The 19680-nt window shown below is 52.0% G+C and overlaps 1 protein-coding gene across 1 annotated transcript in view; it reads right to left on the minus strand.

Moving 5' to 3' along the window:
• Positions 1-15917: 15917 nt before the first annotated feature.
• The window catches only part of KCNQ4 (potassium voltage-gated channel subfamily Q member 4), a gene marked incomplete at its 5' end in the record, with an annotated part of 65908 nt that continues 62145 nt past the window's right edge, over positions 15918-19680 (minus strand). The window contains 3 exons of the mRNA XM_004705271.2: positions 15918-16356; positions 16749-16878; positions 19172-19303. Coding sequence (XP_004705328.1) covers positions 16144-16356; positions 16749-16878; positions 19172-19303 — 475 coding nt within the window. The remainder of the gene's footprint in view (positions 16357-16748; positions 16879-19171; positions 19304-19680) is intronic.

The following is a 19680-nucleotide window of genomic DNA, read 5'->3' on the forward strand; positions in this document are numbered from 1 at the left end:
GGGGCTGAAAGCCATCATCTTCGTGGGAGCAGCCTGCCTTGTCTTTCTCCCAGGGAGCGCTTGGTGGGTTCAAACCGCTGACCTTTTAGTTCGTATTGCTTGCCCATTCCCCCACCAGGCCTCCTTTCTTTACCATGATTGCTGTGTGGGGTCTCAGCTCTCAGTGCAGGGGGTGGGGGAGTGGGGGTCCTCTCCATTGGTCTCTGTTTCACACCAGCATCAAAGAGCAACTTGGTCCTTCCCCCAGAGGGCAAGCAGAACAGCCGGGAACAGGCCTGAGGGCCCAGGTGCTTGGGCTCTGCCCCCGCTTGCTGGGCCTCCTGTCCCTGAGAGCCTTGCAACTCTTTCGGTGAAAGTTGTTGCTTCTCTCAGGCCTCCCTGAGAAATCCCTGGCTGCCTTAAAGGAGTAAGCACGCAGCTACAAGCTGGTCCAAATCCAGTTGGAAGTGCCGTGGAAGAAAGGACTGGTATGAGCTACTTCTGACAGCTTGCTGCCTTGCAGAGCTATTGCACAATTTCATGTCACCTTGATAAAAGAATGAAGGGGTGGAGTCTAGCCTGTCAATCAGGTCACAGCCTGATGATCCCTCCTTGTGGCGTGGTCTTCTCATGAGGCCCCTGGGAACTTTGTCTCTCTCTTGATTCTGTCATCAGAAGAGGCAGGCCTCTCTCTCTCTCTTTCTCTCTCCTCCCCCCACCTACACATTCCAGTTGACAAGCCACAGGGAGCCACGCTGATGGCAGCCAGAGACCTGGAGATGCATCCACCACCACTGGATCCACATGACTTTTCATCCACTGACCTGTGATCTTCCTGCATTCGGCATCATTGTGAGTGGCTCTGTGAGTCTAAAGAGGAACTTATGGACTAGTATTGGACTTATGGACTAATATCAGACATAGAGACTAGATCTGGACTGGGCTGGTATGTTTTCTCAATTTACAATTGCTCTTTGATAGAAAGCTCTCTCTTACACCTACACAAGTGTCTCTGGATTTGCTACTCTGGTCGACCGGACAAGCACCCCCAATGGAGCTCAGTCCTGCTCTGCCTGCCACACATGGGGTCCCCAGGAGTCGGAGTGGACTCCCCGGCTGCTTGGTTTGGTTCTTGGTTTGCACCCTCCCCCGAGCATCTTCTAGAGAGTTGCCTCCCCCAGCCCCCATCATGAGCCCGTGTCCCTGTTTTATTTTCTTCACGGCACTTCCCACTCTCTGAAATTATCTTGTTTTTTGTTTATTTTCTGTCTAGACCGTAATCTACGGTCTACGCCACAGGAGCAGGGACCTTGTGAGTGTGAGGGACGCTATGACCTTGGCCCCAAGGTGGTGCTTGGCACATCATAGCGATGAACAAAAATGGGTTGACCCAGCAGAAGCAAGGCAGAGGGTACAGCCCCTTCCTCTTCAGAGGCAAGTCCCACTGGCCTGTGAACTTCGGCTCTGCCGCCAAGCTTTCTCTCCCCAAGACTCTGGGCCTGACTTGAGGGGCTTTCAGAGTGGGGTGTCCTGGCCCCCAAAGTCCAACCTTGTTTCTTGGCTCCAGGCTGGCTCTGGACCAACAAGCCAATGTCTTTACTGACGCCCTGTGGCAGTGGGGACACATAACAGAGACTAGAAGATTCCCCAGGTAGGAAACGAACAATCCCAGGTGGCCCTGCTTTCCCTTGGTCCCCACCCAACTAAACGGAGCCAGTTGCTGTTGAGTGGGTGCCGACTCATCGTCACCCTTTCAGTGTCTCAGAGTAGCTCTGTGCTCTATCGTTCCCTGGCTGATGCTGAGAAAGTAGGTTACCAGACCTTTCTTGCAGGCAACTCTCGGTGGTCTCAAACTGCCAACCTTTCGATTAGCAGCTGAGAACGTTAACCTTTGCACCAACCCCTGTTCTGAGGTGGATGACCACCACAAGCAAGAACCACGTGTGTTTTTTGTGCTCCAGGCACAGCAATGATGCCTGGGGCGTGGGGGGCACAGGAAAGGGGTCATGGCCCGGGAAAGAAGCTGCAGGCGAGTGGGCAGTCAGGGCAGGTCCCACACGTGTTCTGAGCAGGCAGGGCAGCGTGCGGCTTCGGCATCAGAATTTTCCTGCCAAGGTTTCTATTTCCCAGCAACCTCAGAGTAGATCTGTGATATCTACCCTGTCTCTTCCTGGAAACCTTGCCGCGTCTTCCATCCATCTGGGAGGCCGTGTAAACCAAAGAAAGAAGACGAGGAGGCTTCTGGTGCCCAGAGTAGCCATTACAGACAAAACCAGAGAGATTTGAGGAGGACTTCGAGAATGCTCTGCTTTGTGAGATGCACTTCCTTCCCTCCAGTAGCATCCACCTCACTGGCTGTACTCGTCAGAGTGCGCTGTGAGCGTGCAGTGAAACGAGCCCCACATCTCAGTGGGACACAAAACCCCAAACTATGGCCGCCTGGCGAACGTTTGGTCAGCTGCAGCTCAGCGATGCTGGCTGGACTCTCAACTTAGACGCTGGTTTCAGTCTGTGTGCCAGACCCAGGATGAAGAAATGACAGCTCCCTGGGGCTTCTCAAGATACAGGAAGTAGCATGGGTCTGGCAGAACCTGCCATGCCTCTCGAGCCTTAGCTGAAACCAGTACACCGCCCTCTAAGTCACTTTCCATTGACCAAACTAAAGGCCGCAGATGAAGCCCATGGGCCATGGGACGGTGGAGGGATGCTGTGGGACTCCGCCCCGTGTTCCCTTTCACAGCTACATGCCCATCCCCTAGCCGACGGCCCCTCACTGCTGGCTCTCAGCTATGCCATTCATTGGGAGCTGTGTTGGCCACACAGTCCTACCTCACCCAAAGTCATGTCCCCTCCCAGGGGGAACCCCACAGCGAGTGACCGGTTAGTGTGAGGAAGCAAGGGCCTTCCGTTGGGACAAGTCTGAGCTGCAGAAGATCGGTGGCCGCCTCCACTGAAATCTCATGGCCCGTCAACTTCTCCCTCTTCCCAATCCTGCCTGCCTTCCGAATGCATCACCTGCGAGCACTCCCCACCAACCTCCCGCACATCACTGTCCATCTTGGGGCTTGTTTCCAGGGACCCACTGGAAGGCAGGCAGGGAAGTATATTCCACCCAAAGGTGGCCAAGGCAAGAGGGGGAGAGGAGGAAGGATCACTTGGGGACAAATCGAGCAGTTTACTGCAATCATTAAATAAAGAATGCATCCTGCCGCTGGATCAGATTTCTTCGGACAGCAACAAGGTGCTGGGCACATTCTCAATGGGGACACAGGTGGGGCTGGGGGTCACCATTGGGTGGCCCTCCCTTGGGGTTATATTGATTTTATATATTGAAATTCCAAACAGGTTATATTGTCGCAAAGGTTCTGGGGCCGAAAAAGAGCGGCTTGCAGACCCTTGGGCTCCATGATGTGCAGAGGTGTACCCAGCTCTGGCCAGTGGCCTCTGGGGCCGCATGCTTTCACAGGCCGCAGGCTGTGGGATCAACTCCCCCAGAATCCTGTGGCACTGAAGGGGAAGGTCGAGGGGAAGGCCCAACCAAAGCCAAGCTGGCTGCTGTGGAGTTGACTCCGACTCCCGGTGGCTCCGTAGGACAGAGTAGAATCGCCTCATGGTCTTTCAAGGCTGTAATTTTTCCATAAGCGGATTGCCACCCCTTTCGTCTGAGGAGCAGTGGTGGGTTAGAACCTCTGACCTTTTCCTTCACAGTTGGATACTTTTTAAAAAAATAATCATTTTATTAGGGGCTCATACAACTCATCACAATCCGTACATATGTCATTTGTGTCCAGCACATTAGTACATATATTGACTTCATCATTCTCACAACACCCGCTTTCCACTTGAGCCCGTGGTGTCAGCTCCTCATTTTTCCCCTCTCTCCCTCCCCGCTCCCCCTGAAGCCTTGATCATTTATAAATTAGTATTATTTTATCATATCTTACCCCATTGTGCTCCCGCGGACTCCTTGGAAGAGGGAGAAACTGAAAAACCAAATTCCCTGCAATCGAGTCAATTCCGACTCAGAGCGCCCTTATGGAACAGCATGAGACCGTGCCTGTGGGGTTCCCTGACTAACTCCTTACGGGAGTAGAAAGTCTCGTCTTTCCCCCAGAGAGCAGCTTGTGGTTTTGAACTGCTGACCTTGTGGCTAGCAGCCCAACACATAACCAAGTACTTCTCAAGTCCTCAGAGGGAAACTGAACATGTCACTTTAAGCACTAGACCTGTCAAAAGCTCAGGAAACAATGCCTCTCACTTGAGAAATACCAGGCAGTATTTTCTTTGATCTGCAAGCGTCTAACCTGTTCAGAGCCGCCCACCTCCAAGTGAGCCAAGCCGGCAGCACCATAGACCAGGGCTGCTGTCCGCGCAGCCTCGCGGCCTCCAGCTCAAGAGCCCTCGCAACTTCTGGCGTCACCCTCTGGGAATGCAGCCCTAAGCGTGGGATGTGAGGAAGTCAAGTCGAGGAGGCCACTGAAGGATAAGCGGCCACACGAAACAGACACAAGTCACTCTGTGGAGGGAGACCAGCCAGGGAGCTGGCAGGTGACACCAAACCCCAGAGTTGTGAGTAGAGTCCCCTTAGACCCCCACACCCCAGGGCCCCAGGCCTGACCCCAGTGAGTGCAACCACGTAGTGGTCCCAGGTGAGACCAGCAGGACCGCTCTAATTGCTGAGCCACAAAATCGTCAGCAAATAAAAGAGTGGCGGTTTTACGTTATTAAGTTTGGGGGTGATTGGTTGCATCGCCAAGATAAATGAGACACCAAGCAAAGATAGTATCTACTCGCAAAGTCATGTTTGATGGCAGTTTGGAGACTCCCAGAGCCACCTGCAAAGCCTCTTTTGCTGAGCGAGACTTCCACAGAAGCTAAATCGCGGCTTGTGCATTGGTTAATTGTGCATCTGTCTCCCTAAGGGGCTGGATGACCTCAGGGCCAGAATGAATCTCGTGAGCCTGCACATGCTGGGTGTTGTGCTGAGCCAGGGTCTGGCATATAGCAGGTGCTCAGTTGACATTTATACAATTAGGGAGCCCCCGTGGGACTTGCCCAGATTACCAACAATCCCCTGCTTGGAGGGCTGCAGGAGTCTCTCTAATTCCCCCACTTGCTCCCTCAAGCCCATTTTTCATTCTGGGGAGAAAACACTACATTCTGAAATGTGATTCCATTGCATTACACTCTGAACTGTACATCTGTCCTGGTTGGCCCCCTGGTTGAAATCTTTCAGTGGCTCCCCGCTGCCCTCTCAGTGAGGATCTGTCTTTTGGGGCTGACTTAGGAAACTTGCACTCTTGGCCCTCTAAGGCTGAAGTCTTCTCTTCGGAACGCTCTCCTTTGCTCTCCAGACAGCCAAAGCATGTCCTTTCGTTCCTCTCCTTCATGGTCAACGCTGTGGTCCCTTCGGACCTTTACACACGCCATGCCTGCCACCGGACTGTCCATCGCCTGCCTCTCGCCGCTGTGCCCAGATACACCCTACTCTCTTTTAGTATGTCCCAGGGGCCATTGTCTTTAGATTAGGAAATGGAGAGAAGTGTGGCTTTACACTTACTTCAGGACAGTGCCTAATGGCTCGGCTGGATGATCACGGAGTCCAAAAGCATAGATTTGGTGGAGCGGTGACAGTGGAGAGGTGACGAAGAAGACCTGGGTGAGTATTTGGGTGGACTTTCAGAAATAGGCATACAGTGTGAAACATATTTCTGTCCCACATCAAAGTTTCCAAAAGGTCATCCATTACAAAGGAGATTCTCCATAAGGGCATATTCTAGGATGTCAATCAATCCCTTTCTCCCACCCATCCACTGCTTAAGTCTACATGCTCATGTACAAAGTGGTCAGGGTGGCAAGAAAAGAGACTACTGACAGGTCCTGTGGGTTCATCCAACCACCTGGCGCCAGGTTGATGCCAGTGGGCCTGCATGGAGTGGGCAGCGATTTACAGCCAGAGGAGCTCTCATGTTCAAAGGTGGGTAGTGAGAGTAGCTTCTCTCATTATGTGACTAGCCCGTTTTATCCATTTCCTGTCACTGCTCTAACAAGTTATTCCAAACTTGGTGACTTACAACAACACTTGTATTAAGTAGCAGTTCGGGAGGCTAGACGTTCAACATCAGCTCTATTGGCCCAAATTCAAGGTGTTAGGTTGAGCTCCTCCAAAGGCTCTAGAGGAGAACTCACTCCTTACCTCTTCTGGCTCCGGCGACTGCCAGCATTCCTTCGCTTGTGGCTGCAGCACTTCAAGCTCTGTCTCCATCTTCCTGTCACAGTCTCTTCTTCGGGACGAGTTGTCTCCTTCTGCCTCACTCTTATATGGACCCTTGTGATTGGCTATACGGCCCACCAGATAATCTAGGACAGTGATTCTCAACCTTCCTAATGCCACGACCCTTTAATACAGTTCCTCATGTTGTGGTGACCCGCAATCATAGAATTCTTTTCGTTGCTACTTCATAACTGTAAGTTTGCTGCTGTTATGAATCGTCATGTAAAGATCTGATATGCAGGATGTATTTTCATTGTTACACATCGAACATAATTAAGGCATGGTGATTAATCACAAAACAATATATAATTACATATTGTGAAATATTTATTTCTAATTACAAATCAATGACATTTTGTCTTGAAGCATGGTAACAGCCTTCGTGCCGTGTACTCGCATGTGGGCGTATCTACAAGTGGGCGGACCCGCCTGGAGACAGATAGAGGAATGGTGTCTCAGTGCCTAAGCCCATTGGAAATATGTGTTTTCCGATGGTCTTAAGCGACCCCTGTGAAAGGGTCGGTCGGCCCCCAAAGGGGTCATGACCCACAGGTTGAGAACCACAGATCTAGGAGAATCTGCCCATGCTAAGACTTTATATCTTCATCTTTTACAACTATACAGATCTTTTTCTCCTTAAAAGGTCACATTTACAGGCTCCAGTGATCAGGACCTGACATCTTTAAACAAAACTACACTCACTGCCGTGGAGTTGATGACAGCTCATGGCGACCCAAAGGGCAGGGTAGCACTGGCCCCTGTGGGGTTCTGAGACTGTAAATCTTTATGGAAGTGGGAAGCCGCATCGTTCTCCCACAAGAGGGGCTGGTGGGTTCAACTTGCTGACCTGTGGTGAGCAGCCCAGCTCGGAACCTCTACGCCTCCAGGGCTCCCTGGCATGGCCGTTAGTCAGCCCACTCTATCCCGCTCACAGGATGGCTTCCTGGCCTTGTGACTTCGGGCTCTGCTGGCTTGCAGATCTCAGTTCCCAAGGGAGGATGAGGGCATAACGTTTTCATTGAATTGGAAATCAGACTTCCCCTTGGCGTTTGGGGAACCTCGCGCCACTAACAATGCTCTGCTTCTAGTCGTAAAGTGTTCTGCGGCTGCTGGCTCAGCCTTGGACAGCCTAATCCTCCTTGTCTCTTCTTAGTCCGGAAGCTCTGCTGAAATCTGTTCATTTTGGGGGCCCCTGCTGGCTTTTTAAATACCAGTGACATAGCTTCCGGCATCACAGAAAGACCCATAAAGGTGGGTGGACAATGGCTCCAACAAGGGGCTCCAACAGAAGAACAATCATAAGGATGGCGCAGGGCCGGGCGGCGCTTCGTCCTGTTGTCTGCGGGGTCACTCAGAGCCGGAGCCAACTGGATGGCATTTAAGCAACCAGCCCCCGAACCGAGAGACAGAGAAAGCGTTCGTGTGCTGGCTGCAAGACTGATCCTATCACTGACTGGAAATTGGATGGCTGCTACCGAGGACAGGGAAGACGGGGTGGAACTTGAGCAATTCTCTGGGGTTCCTTTTAGTACTTCCATGCACAGTATAAAAGCTCATGAACAGCTATCTTTTATGCATATTTTAATGAGCAGCTCCTCAAACCATGTAGGGCCACTGGGGATTCAGACCCTTCAAGAAGGATCATTTGAGTCCCCCCACCCCCATGTAAAGACCCCTATTAAGTCCTAGATGAGGGCAAAGGGAGCACAGAGGGCAATGGAATAGGAAGTGATATGCATCCCTGGGGAGAGAGTGCTCAGTGAGCGGCAGGGGCTCTGTTGCAGCCACGTGTATTTTCCTTCCTTGCGCAGCAGTGTGTGTGTTGTCCACGTGAAGTGAATTCATTCCCCCTCGTTGTTGTGTAGTTATCCTTTCAGTTTAGTGCTTTGTTGCAGGTGGGATTGTTGCTGACGTCGAGGGGTAATGAGCATCACTCAGCTACAGGTTGCTATGACGAACTCTGAGAGCCATCTGTTGGAACTGAGAGACTCCGTGTTTCCTTTAGGGGGAGTGAGAATGTCTTTATTTGTACCATGGGCTGTTGTTGTTGTTGTTAGCTGCTGCTGCTGAGCTGATTTCCGACACCAGGTGACAGAGTAGAACTGCGATCCCTCCAGGACCAGATGATGACCAACTTCTCCCACAGAGGGGCTGGGGGGAGGGGGCTTCGAACCACCAACTTTTCAGTCAGTTACTTAGTCCTTCCTTAGCTGGTGTGATGGCATCTTATTCAGTGGAAGACACTGCTGTTATATAACGGTCGGAATAGGTATGGATCGATTGCGGTGTAGGGACGCTGAGCACACAAAGGGGGGACTGTGCCAGCCATGACCTTCATTCCAAATCCACCCCTTTATACTCTGCTCCGTGGGATGTGTGTCTTGGATTCTGAAAGCCCTGTGGGTCCCTCGCTACCTGATTTTTCATGATCCCACCTAGGCGGACATTAGGACCCCTAGTGGCGGAGTGCTTGTGTGTTGGGCTGCTAACTGGCAGGTGCTTCCTAGGAGGAAGACTCCTATAAAAAGTACAGCCTCAGAAACCCACAGGGGCAATTCTACCCTGTCCGATAGGGTGGCTATGAGTTGGCATTAACTCCAGAGTGGAGAGTTTGATTTGGAAGGGGACGCTGGAATCTCTCTCTGCGTGGTATGAATGGTTAACTGAAAGATTCGTGGTTTGAGTCCACCCCGAGGAAAGGCCTGGTGATCTACTGCCCAAAGCTCAGCCATTGAAAACCCTACAGAGCAGTTTTACTCTGGCACATGGGGCTCCCCTCCAGCTTTTGAGTTCTGCTAACTCCATCCTTTTCCTTTTATTCCTACAACCTTAGGTATAAGCACGCTTCTAGCAGTTGTCTTCTCTAGATTATCAACCTCAGGGGTCCCTCTCGGCTCTCCCAGTCCTTCTGCTGCGGTGTCACTCAGCCCCTGTGGTCAATTCGGTGGGTTGAAAAACCTCATGTAATTTCTGTTGTCTTGACTTGAATAACAAAAACCATTAGGAAAGTGGCATTCACTCTTCACTGGGGTGCTAAACCAAGAAAAGGCAAATTTGGAAGCGCGAGGGGGTCATAATAAGGGATCAGCCTGCTTGAGAGGAAACAGACAGCTGCGTGCTTAAGCGCCTAGATCTAACTGGGCATGAAGCCAAATCCATCCCCGGGACAGTTTTGTTATCTGGGCCAATGGGTTTCATTTTTGCTTCAGCTATGTTATAGCTCAGACTGTGTCCCCCGAAGATGATGTGTTGTACATCCCAACTCGATCCCTATGAACTCGATCCAATTTAGGAATGAGTTGACTTTGTTACGTTAATGAAGCAGTAGGACCGTTAGGTTTTGCGTCAACTTGCCTGGGCCAGGATCCTCAGTAATTTGACAATAGTCCCCCACAATGTGATTGAGCACAATGTAATCAACTCCAGCATAGGCTCTAGCATCATGTGATCAAGCCTGTGAGCATCCAGCAGTTGTGGTGGGGTGCAGCCTCCTTGATTAGATCATAGCCTTGATGCAACTGGAAAAAAGACTCCTGGGGGTACGGCCTGCTCCTCGCTAAGCAGACTGTGGGAAAGCTTGCACTTCTGCTGGGTCTGGATCCTGCGCATAGTTTGTAGACAGACCTCTTGCCATATAGCCTGCCGATCCTGGGAGCCATCAGCAGCTTGCTGACTCTAGATTCATTTGACTTTGCATCTACCAACCTATGACATTCCTGCTTCATCTTCTGTAGTATTAAATTAAAAGTTGACTTGGGGGAGTGGGGGGCCAGCCCCCACCCGCTGCTACTACTATTACCACTACTCGGATACTGTAATTCAGTAATACTACTTCTGGGTTCAGTAATGCACAATTGTACGGTTGAGATATATAAGTATTATATTAAAGTCATCGTGAGCATGAGAGATATTACAATAATGCAGTCAGACACGTTACATGATAGCATTGCTCACCTCAGCCCAGCTTGGTGGTCCATGTGGAGAGAGGGGGAAGGGAAGGAGGGCAAGGGAACAAGGGAGAGGGGAGTGAGAGGGGAGTGAGCAGCAAGGAGCTCAGAGTCAGAGAGAGTGATCTATATTGCTGACTCACCTATATACCTTTGGGGGCAAGCCAGCCTACTAATTACAGGTAGAGACATACATCACAGGGAGGAGCTGCACTATAGGTTACACAGCAGAGAGGGTGGTCTAGGGGGTAGTCTCTGGGTCTCCATAGGAAACATTATTCAGTAGGGTGAAAACTCCTCCTACAGGAGCCTGTCCATTGTCCCCAGAGGCAGGGAGCAGGCCCACCCCTGTGGTGGGATGAGACAGCAGTCTGATAACTGATTGCCTTCAGGGGAGGGAATGCCTGCGCATCTGACCTCCCCCCACAATCTTCCTGCTTCCTGGTTAGTCAACCCCCATCCCCACCCTCCACCCCCCACCCCCATGGCTCCAGGACTCAGGAGAAGCCTCCACCGTACCATCTGACTTGAACTAGATGGACTTACTGGCTTCCTAAACGGTGCAAACCATTTCTTGACATAAATCTCTCTCTACACACATACGAGACTGCCTAGAAGGGTAGGACTGCCTACACAGGTAGGATTCGGGTGGTGCATGTCTTGCGTCCACCTCTTTTTAGTGAATAAAGAGATAAAATCAGCAATTGAGCAGAGGATAAAAAGGATAAAATAGGTGTCACGATACATGGATATCTCCAAGGAACTAGGAAGCAGAAGCTAAAGAGGCAAGGAGGGCCTTTCTTCAGAGCCAGCCGAAAGAGAAGGGTTTTCTCCCTAGAGCAAGGGCTCTGAATTCTGATTTCCAGCCTCCTAAACGTAAGAAATGTTGGACTGCTAACCTCAAGGTTGGTGGTTCAAGCCCATCAGCAGCTCTAGGGAAGAAAGTTGAGGCTACCTGAGCCTCAGAAACCCTATGAATTGACTCAATGGCAGTGGGCAAACTGGAGAAAATAAATCTGTTTCTTAAAGCCGCCCACGTGTGATATTTCTGTGTTAGCACTAGATAAAACACACACAAAACCCCACAGCCATTGTCATCAAGGGGATTCTGGCTCACGGCAGCCTAGAACTGTCCCACAGGGTTTCCAAGACTGTAATCGTTATGGAAGTAGAGTGTCACATCGTTTGCCAGGCGAGTGGGTTTGAATCATTGAGTGCTTAACCACTGTGCCACTGGATAAGTACGACAAATGTTGGTACTAGAAGAGTGGGGTGCTGTGGGAAACAGAAAGATGTCTCCCAAATTGTCTCCCCCAAATCTATGCCAAACCCAAGACGCTGCTTGCTACACATGGTAAATGACTGTACACTAGGAGGTCAACGAAAGTAGGTCAGAGGTTATTCACCTCAAGGGTTATCAGCCATCTAGAGCAACCAGACTGTAGTCTGACTAACCCTAAACAGGCCCCACTCCCTTCTGATACTGTTCCCTTGAAGGAGTGCCCAAAGGCAAGCCTGGGGACCACTCAAGGATGACTAAGGTTAGGCTACTATATTGATCTAGGGTCCACCCATCTTGCCACATAAGTACCCCTATTCCCTCCCTTTACTATTGTGTGTATACCCCTAGGTCATCCCCCACCTATTGCTTGTATTGCCTATGTTACAACCCCTTCCTATGACGTAGATTGCTATCTGTAATCAGAGGGCTTGCATGCCCCCAAAGAAATATAAGCTTTGGTTAGAAATAAAACCTTGCGAGAGCTCGCTGCTGCCCTCTCGTCTCCCACCTCCATGTGTACCACCAAGAGGAGCTGAGGTGAGCATGGGACCATGAAATGTGTCTGACTTCTTTATTGTACTCTCTCCCATCTCTCCCTTTTCTCTATGACTTTACTATAATCTTTATATGTCTTAACCGTACAATTGCGCCTACCGAACCCGTGATTAGTTGTGGGGAGCTGGCTCCCCCCACAGGGTGCTGCTTAGCAGATATCTAAAATATGGTAGCAGTTTGGGAATTGGGTAATGGTTAGAGGTTGGAGGAATTTTTAAAGTACCTAACAGTCAGTCTAGATTGCCTGGAAGAGTCTTTTAGTAGCATTACAAATGTCAAAGGCAATTCTGGTGAGGGCTCAGAAAGAAGGGAGGAGCGTTATAGGGAAAGTCCCTGTTACCTGAGAGAATACACGACTCAGCAACGGAATGCTGCTAGAAACGTGGATGCTAACTGTGCTTCTGGTGAGCCTTTAAAAGAAAACGATTGGACAAGGGAGGAAGGGCGACACTTTTTTTTTTTAGGGTGATGCTTTTTATGCAGTGGCAAAAAAAAAATCCAACCTTCTCTAAAGTATGTTCAAATGTTAAGTGGAAGGTAAAACCTATAAGTGATGAACTTAGATATCTAGCGGATGAGAGTTCTAAGTGATGTGTGAATGGGGGCTGAGTGGTTTCTCCTTGTTGCTTATAGTAAAATTCAAGAGGAATGAGAAGAACTTAAAAATGGACTGTGTCAAATGAAAACAGAACTTAATGATTTGGAAAATTCTGTTGTCCAAACGAAGGACACATATCCTAGAATGGTCATCAAAGATGTGGCCATGCAGTCTTCTGGTAGAGTTTAACTCTGTGGTGGATGGACCGAACCAACTACCAGAGCAAGGTATCCATCTGCTCAGACGGACAGGGACAGAGAAAAAGGGCAGAGGATGGAAAGTTGTCTTCCTCTTGGAAATCTATACACAGGAAACCGGTCAAAGGAGCTACATTTGTTTTCCACCAAGAAAAGGACCAGTCCTGAAGCAGCTCAGAGATCAGCAGAACCATTGGAAGGAGTGTCAGAAGCAGGACCTTCTTAGTTTCAAAGGTGGGGCCACAGTCTCCTAGGTTCCAGAGTCAGCTCTCTGTTCCAGAGTATGCCAGGGAGATGAGGGCACCGCCCAAGGCAGAAGGGGCAGAATTGCCATGCCCAAAGGGTAAAAAATGGGGCCTGGTAGGGACAAGGTTGTAGGAAGGAGTCAGATGGACTAGGAAAATGGCCTGCCCAAAACCAAGGTTGCTATCCCAGTGGGCCTGGAATCCAGAAAGCACAGCCAACACTCAGAGCAGGGAGGGTAGGGCCCCTCCTCAGATGGTCTCAGAGAACAGAGGAGGATTTTCTAGCCTTGAGAGCTAATATCAATTGTTTGGTGCCCATTATCCCTTCTTTTCCTAAAATTTCTCCCCTTTGTAATGGAAATGCCCGTCTTGTGTCTATTCCATCGCTGCATTCTGGCAATAGATCATTTATACCCCAGATTTCACAGATGGAGAGAATTTTTTTGCCCCAGGGTGGGATACACCTACGGTCAGGCCATCCATGTTTAAATCATCCATATCAGATTTAGATAAATCAGAAATGAGGTTTGGGACGTGGAGTTGATTTAAGACTTCTGTAGGATGGTTTGGTCTTTGCATGTAGCAAGGACATTAATTTGTGCAGGGTTGCGGTCAAAAGGTGGAATGTTTGGATTAAATTGTGGCCCCCAAAAATATATGTTGTAAAAAATATGTGTGGTTATAATCCCATTTGGGAAGGCGATGTCTTTGTTATGCTAATGAACCAAGATTAGCATAAGGTGTGTGTGGAACCCAGTCTTCTGAGACATTAGAGATGAAACTAGCAGGTAAACAGGAGAAATGGGGTGAGACAGATGCCAAGAACATGATTTCCAAGGAACCAGGAAGCAGAAAAGACAAGGGCTTGCCTCCAGAGCCAACCAAGAGAAAAACTTTTCCCTTGCACCTGTGCTCTGAATTCAGACTTCTGGTCTCCTAAACTGAAAAACTAAATTGATGTGTGCTACAGCTACCCGCTTGTGATACTTCCGTGAGAGACGCACTAGACAGTAAAGACCCACTCGATTGTGGTGAAGGTTATTGTCCACGGCCCAAAATGCCTGCCTAATCCACATTTCTCTGGCCCCAGTCCCAGCCCAGAGCCCCTGCCCCCACCTCCACGGAAGAGAGCAAGTCCAAACACCTCCTACTGAAAACTTTAATGAAACCAATAAGTTAATAAGTTAACAAAGTGAGGTACTTGCATATCCGAGAACCGGGTTGGTGTAGGAACCTCGATTGTGGAAGAAAGGGGTGGGGGGGGATCTTCTTCCCAAGCCTCCTATGGTGGTAGAATCTTCCCATTCTCCTGGCCCTCTCCACAGCTCTGTCTCAGAGGAAGTGGAAAATGGCTCTCTGTGGCTAGTGCAGTGTGGCTGAGGTGAGCCAGGATAGGCTCCATCCAGGGCATGATGGTCACATGCAGAGGGCATGTTGGGCAGAGGCTGGGCACCATGAGGCTGAGCAAGATCCAACCCCAGCCCTGGCGCTGGTGCATGCAGGTCCCCAGTCATGAGATGCAGGCAGCTTGGCCTGAGCCCCTTGTTCCCTGGCACCCCGCAGTAACTTGCCATCAATCCACTACCCATCGCCCTCCTGCCACCAGCATTGGTTTTGCTGAAGAGGGAAGAAGGATTTGGATACCAGAGAGGTGCTAGGGACCTAGCGTGGTTTATGCCAATATGGGGGGAGGGGGAGGGGGCTGCCAACTGAAGTGAGGCATGGGTAATGGAAGGAGGGGAGACAGTGCATGTGAATGCCAAGTGCACAGTTGGTGCCTGACGGAATAGTAGCTGCTATTTGCATTATTATTCTCTCTGGGAGTTTGAGTGACTTGGAAGGGGTGGAGCCTGGATAAAACTGGGCCTGGTAATCCCCTTGGGGAAGGGCTTGGGATCTTTCTGCTGGGTGCCTAGACTGAATTGTGCTGTGGGAGTGTCAAGGGTAACCCTTGGGGGCAGGCAGAGGCAGCGGTTAGGGCTCCTGGACCTGTGGGGAGAAGAGGAGCTGACCACACTCTGGGGTGAGCCTGCAGAGATCGGGGTCCATTATGAGCTCCCTGTCCTGGCCAGATGCACAGAGTGGAGAGCTGCCCCTGCCTGCAGGGCCAGTCCCCTGGGTTCGTCTGTAGCAGGCCAAGGACATGTGTGTGGCTCTGTGTTCACCTCTTCAAATGTGTGTGACTGTATGAGCCTTTCTGTGTGTCAGTGTGGTGGGAGGATACAGTCCATAAGAGGTTTGGGGAGAATACAGAAACCTCAGCTGTCTCTAAAGTGTCTGGACCGTCTGCAGAAGAAGGAGTCCCTGGGAGGTGACGCCTGCAACTGGGAAGAGACCCAAGCACTGCCCTTGCGGAAGGGCAGAGGAGAAACTGGCCCCGTGCTGGGGAGAGATGGGTGACAAGCTGAAGGATGGGGGTAGGGGCTGTGGCCAAGCAGCCTGAGACCAGCTACTGCTGGGGGCCCTTCTCCTGAGGGGAGAGGGACAAAAGGACCCCATGGGGGTCCCTGAAGTTGCATATTTAACACAGTTTGCATATATGGTGCCCACCTGCCATACGGCAGGGTCCTGTGTCTTGTGGGTACCTCTAGGGGCACCTGGGGCCCACCCACAAGTGGGGCAGGGCCTTGGCAGGAGGGCTTCCCTGCTCTGTCGTCCGAAGGGTGGGCCAGAGACCTCACCTTGCATAGCTGGAAGCTGGCTCTGGGCCCAGGGCCGCAGCGCCCTGCCCCCACTCCTGGGGCAGTGCCCTTGCCAGGAGTGCCAGATCACACCTGATGGAGTGGGCAGAGCACTGGGGGACCCAGAGGCCACGCGCAGCCGCTGCTGTTGCCCTCCCTGCGGCCTGGCATCTCCTGCTGAGGTGGGGGCGGGTCGCCGGCCCCCACAGCGGGTATCTGGCGCCACCCTCCCCTCCCAGCCCTCACAGCTAGCTCAATACTGCGTGTGGCCTCGCTCCCCGCAAGTGATTCGAGTTCAAGTAAGAGGAGTCCTGAGGCCTCGGAGGGGGGTCCGAGCGCGAGGCCAAGGGGCTGGCCATGTGCTGTCCCGTCCCTGAGAAGCCCCTCAGTCCATGTTGGTGCTGACCGAGCGGGAGATGCTGAGCGTCTGTGCGGAGACGGAGATGTCCTCGTGGTCCACTGGGCTGTGGTAGTCGGAGGTGATGTCAGGGTCGAAGAGCGGCACTTGCACGGTGCCCAAGCTGGCCGAGGTGCCCGAGCGCAGGCAGCGCGAATAGAAGCCCAGCAACAGGTCCAGCTTGTGCTCGATGGACTGCACCTGGGGGCGGGGCGGGAGGGCGGGGCTTGAGCGCGGGGCGGGGCTTTGGCCGTGCGGGGCGGGGCAGAAGAGGAGAACTGGGCGGTGAAGGATTCTTCGGAGGGTGAAATTAGTGTGGCCAGCTGGGAAGGCGGGAGAGACTAGGAAGCGCGGTTGTGGAGTGGGCGGGGCTAAGTTGGGCCAAGGCTCCTTTGGTAGCGCTGCCAGCGAAAAGTGCAACCTAGGTCGGGGCTTAGGTGGGCGGGCGGGTCGTTAAGCCGGAGAGGGTGGGCTTTCCGGGAGGCGGGGCGTATCTGTGGGCAGGCTCACAAGGTGGGAGGCGCCCGGGACTGGCTCTGGCCTAGCGGACCAGAACCCGGGCGGAGGCTCCGAGAAGTGCATCCCACACTCACCTGCTTCTCCACCTTGACCACGCGTCCCATCATGCTGATTTCATCCACCGCTTCTATATCGGAGGGCCCCTTGTCGCCCTTCTCCCGGGTTTTTCGGTCCCCAGGCCCCCGACCCACAATCTGGTCCACGCTGTCGGGAAAGGGAACTGTCGGAGGAAAGGGGCCAGGCACACACCATCCCTCCCCTCCCGGAAGGAGTCTGCGGAAAGGGGAGACGCCCTGCACCAAGAGTGGGAGAGGCCACCATCATCTTCTGGAAGCCGATGCGGGGCGGGGGTGGGGGGGGCAAGGAAAATGGAAATGAGAGACAGAGCGAGATCAGAGGTGGCCCACCTTGTCTCTGTATTATTACATCTGAGCACCCGGTTTGCAAAAGGCTATGGAGGGTAGAGACAGCCCCCAAACCATTTGCTAAGCCCACACACGGACAGACAAAGTAAGCCTCATTGAATACTTTCTGATCATTAACCAAGGATGTAGCTCATCCTCCACCCCTCTCCAGACTACCAGGGAGGGGCAGTCCCTTTTAGGAGCTTGCCTAGGTGTGCCCATGGTGGAGGTCATCTGCCTGGGCACCGTACCGGGGGTGGACATCATCATGAGTCCTGCCTGTCCGTTTCACTCTGAATGCCTTGGCCGGAAGGCTCTGGACCAATTTTGTAAGCCTTTCTCACAATGGGTGTCCCAATCGAGGCCCTGTTCCTGCTTCTGTGGTCCCCCTGTAACTGTGATGTATTGATCTGCCACCAATCAGGAATTCTGTGATGTGCCTTATTTAGCTGGCTTCCCGCCTCTGAAGCCTTGGCCACCATTTTAACCTCCTCCTAATGGCCTCCCTCATCCAGATGGATGACGTGTTTGTGCCTTTGCGTTGTCTCTGTCGCTTTCAAGACTTAATAAATCTTCTCCCCAAAGTATATTTGAGATTGGAGTCTCTTCTGTACCCAAAACGCAGCCAAAAGGAGGAAGAAAGAAAGGGTTCTTGAAAGAGTTCTCTCTCCTCTCTCCAAGTCCTCTCCTCCTGTTCTTATTAAACCTACTCCAGTCAGGCTTTGGCCCCCATTATTTCACTGAAACTCCCCTGGTCAAATCCCAACTGACCTCCACACTGCTAAATCCAGGGATCAATTCTCAGCCCTCATTTTACTTGACCTGCTAGCAGCTCCTGGGCTTTCCTCCTGCCAACGCTCTGTTCCCTTGGATTCCCAAGAGCACCCTCTGCTAGTTCTGCTCCCACCTCGTGGACAGGCTCCTCCTCTGTCTCCATAACCCGTCAGCATGGCAGGACCGCTTCTACTAACGCTCACTCAACACATGCCACCTGCAGGAGCCTGGTTGCAGGGGCCGGCAGAGCACTGTGCTCTTGGCCTCTGATGTCATCGCCTACCTTTGCCCACTCACACGCACTGACCGCCAGGCTGTAGCGAACACATCCAAGCCTTTGCACTTGCTGCTCCTTCTATCTAGAAACTTGTCACCCACAGGCCTGCAGGGCTTGTGGCCTTGCTTCCTGCATTGGTCGCCTTATCTCCTATTGAAGATCCCTGGCCCCATCGCCCCAATCCTTATGGTTCTCCTTAGCATGGATTAGCATCTGACGTCCTAGTCTTTTTGGCTGGGCTCATTTTCCATCAGCTTTTCCACTGGAATGAAAGCTCTCGATTGCATTCCAATATCCTCCACTGCAGAGCACCGAGTCAGCGAGCAGTGACTACTGAGTGCGCGGCCAACAAAAGAGAAGGAGGAACAGAGGAGAACCGGGTCTTGGTGTGAGCCTTCTTCCGTAACCTGGGAGCTGAGCAGAAAGTTAGGCAGCATGGAAGACAAACTGCCTAGCCTCTCGGGAAATGGGCAGTTAGTCGTTATTTTAGGCCTACTACATTCAGGAAGGAGCTTTGATGGCTCAGTGGTCAGGCACTTGGCTTCTAACAGAAAGATATCATCGAATGGTCAGAGGTTTGAACCCAGCAGCAGGCTGGGAGGAAGATGTGGTAGTCTGCATCGGGAAAGCTTTACAGTCTTGGAAACGCTGTGGGGCAATTCTACTCTGTTTTATAGGGTCGCTATGAGTTTGGGGTGGACATCATGGCCATGGGCCTGGTGGTTTCTAGTAGGAACAGGCAACAGTCATTCTAAAGACGTCCCAGAAACCTGCAGGTCCACAGGTTTCCCCTGAGGTCCTGCAGTTGAGCTGAGTGCTTCTGAAGACCGGACAAGTGCGAATGCGGTGGCCTAACCCACATGCCGCAAATGAGAGGCCTTGCCAGGGCCAGACCACCAGCAGCTGCAGTGGCCCCCAGGGGGAGCTCAGGGTTCCAATTCCAGTGGGGGCCAGCAGAGAAACTTGGGACAACACTCCCGCTGCTACTGTCTTCCTGCCTCTCTTTCCTACCAGGCGTCGGGGGAGGGAGGCGTGCACCCACCGAGTCTGCAGGCTCTTGATCCGGCCCAGCATGTCCAGGTGCCCTGCTGAGTACTGCTCAATGACGTCCTTCACGTCGTAGGGGCGCAGTGTCTCCTTGAATTTCCTTTTGGCCACGAGGAACTTCAGGATCCTGTTGGGAGAGGGGTCTCAGAGGAAAGGATCTGCTCCCCCAGCCTCCTCTCAGTCCAGCACCAGCACACCCTTGCTGGGACCACAGCCCTATGCTGGGACCATCCGCCTCCCCATGGACCCCTGTCCCCTGGACATTTTTGTTTTGTTTTTAATGTATCTATTGTATCCCCCTAGGCTGGGATGACAGAGACTGGGTCTGGTTTGTCCCTCAAACTCCAAACCATACCCACTCCCATCAGTTGATACCAATTCATGGTGACCCTATAGGGCAGGGTGGAACTGTCCCTGTGGGTTTCAGGGCTGTCACTCTTTATGGGCGTAGAAAGCGGTCCTCAGGTCCATTCAGGCCCATGGGACTCAATGTGTGTCAGGGTC

This window comes from Echinops telfairi, unplaced genomic scaffold (assembly GCF_000313985.2).
Source record: "Echinops telfairi isolate 266 unplaced genomic scaffold, ASM31398v2 ScPeMD7_7457;HRSCAF=8495, whole genome shotgun sequence".
Lineage (NCBI taxonomy): Eukaryota > Metazoa > Chordata > Mammalia > Afrosoricida > Tenrecidae > Echinops > Echinops telfairi.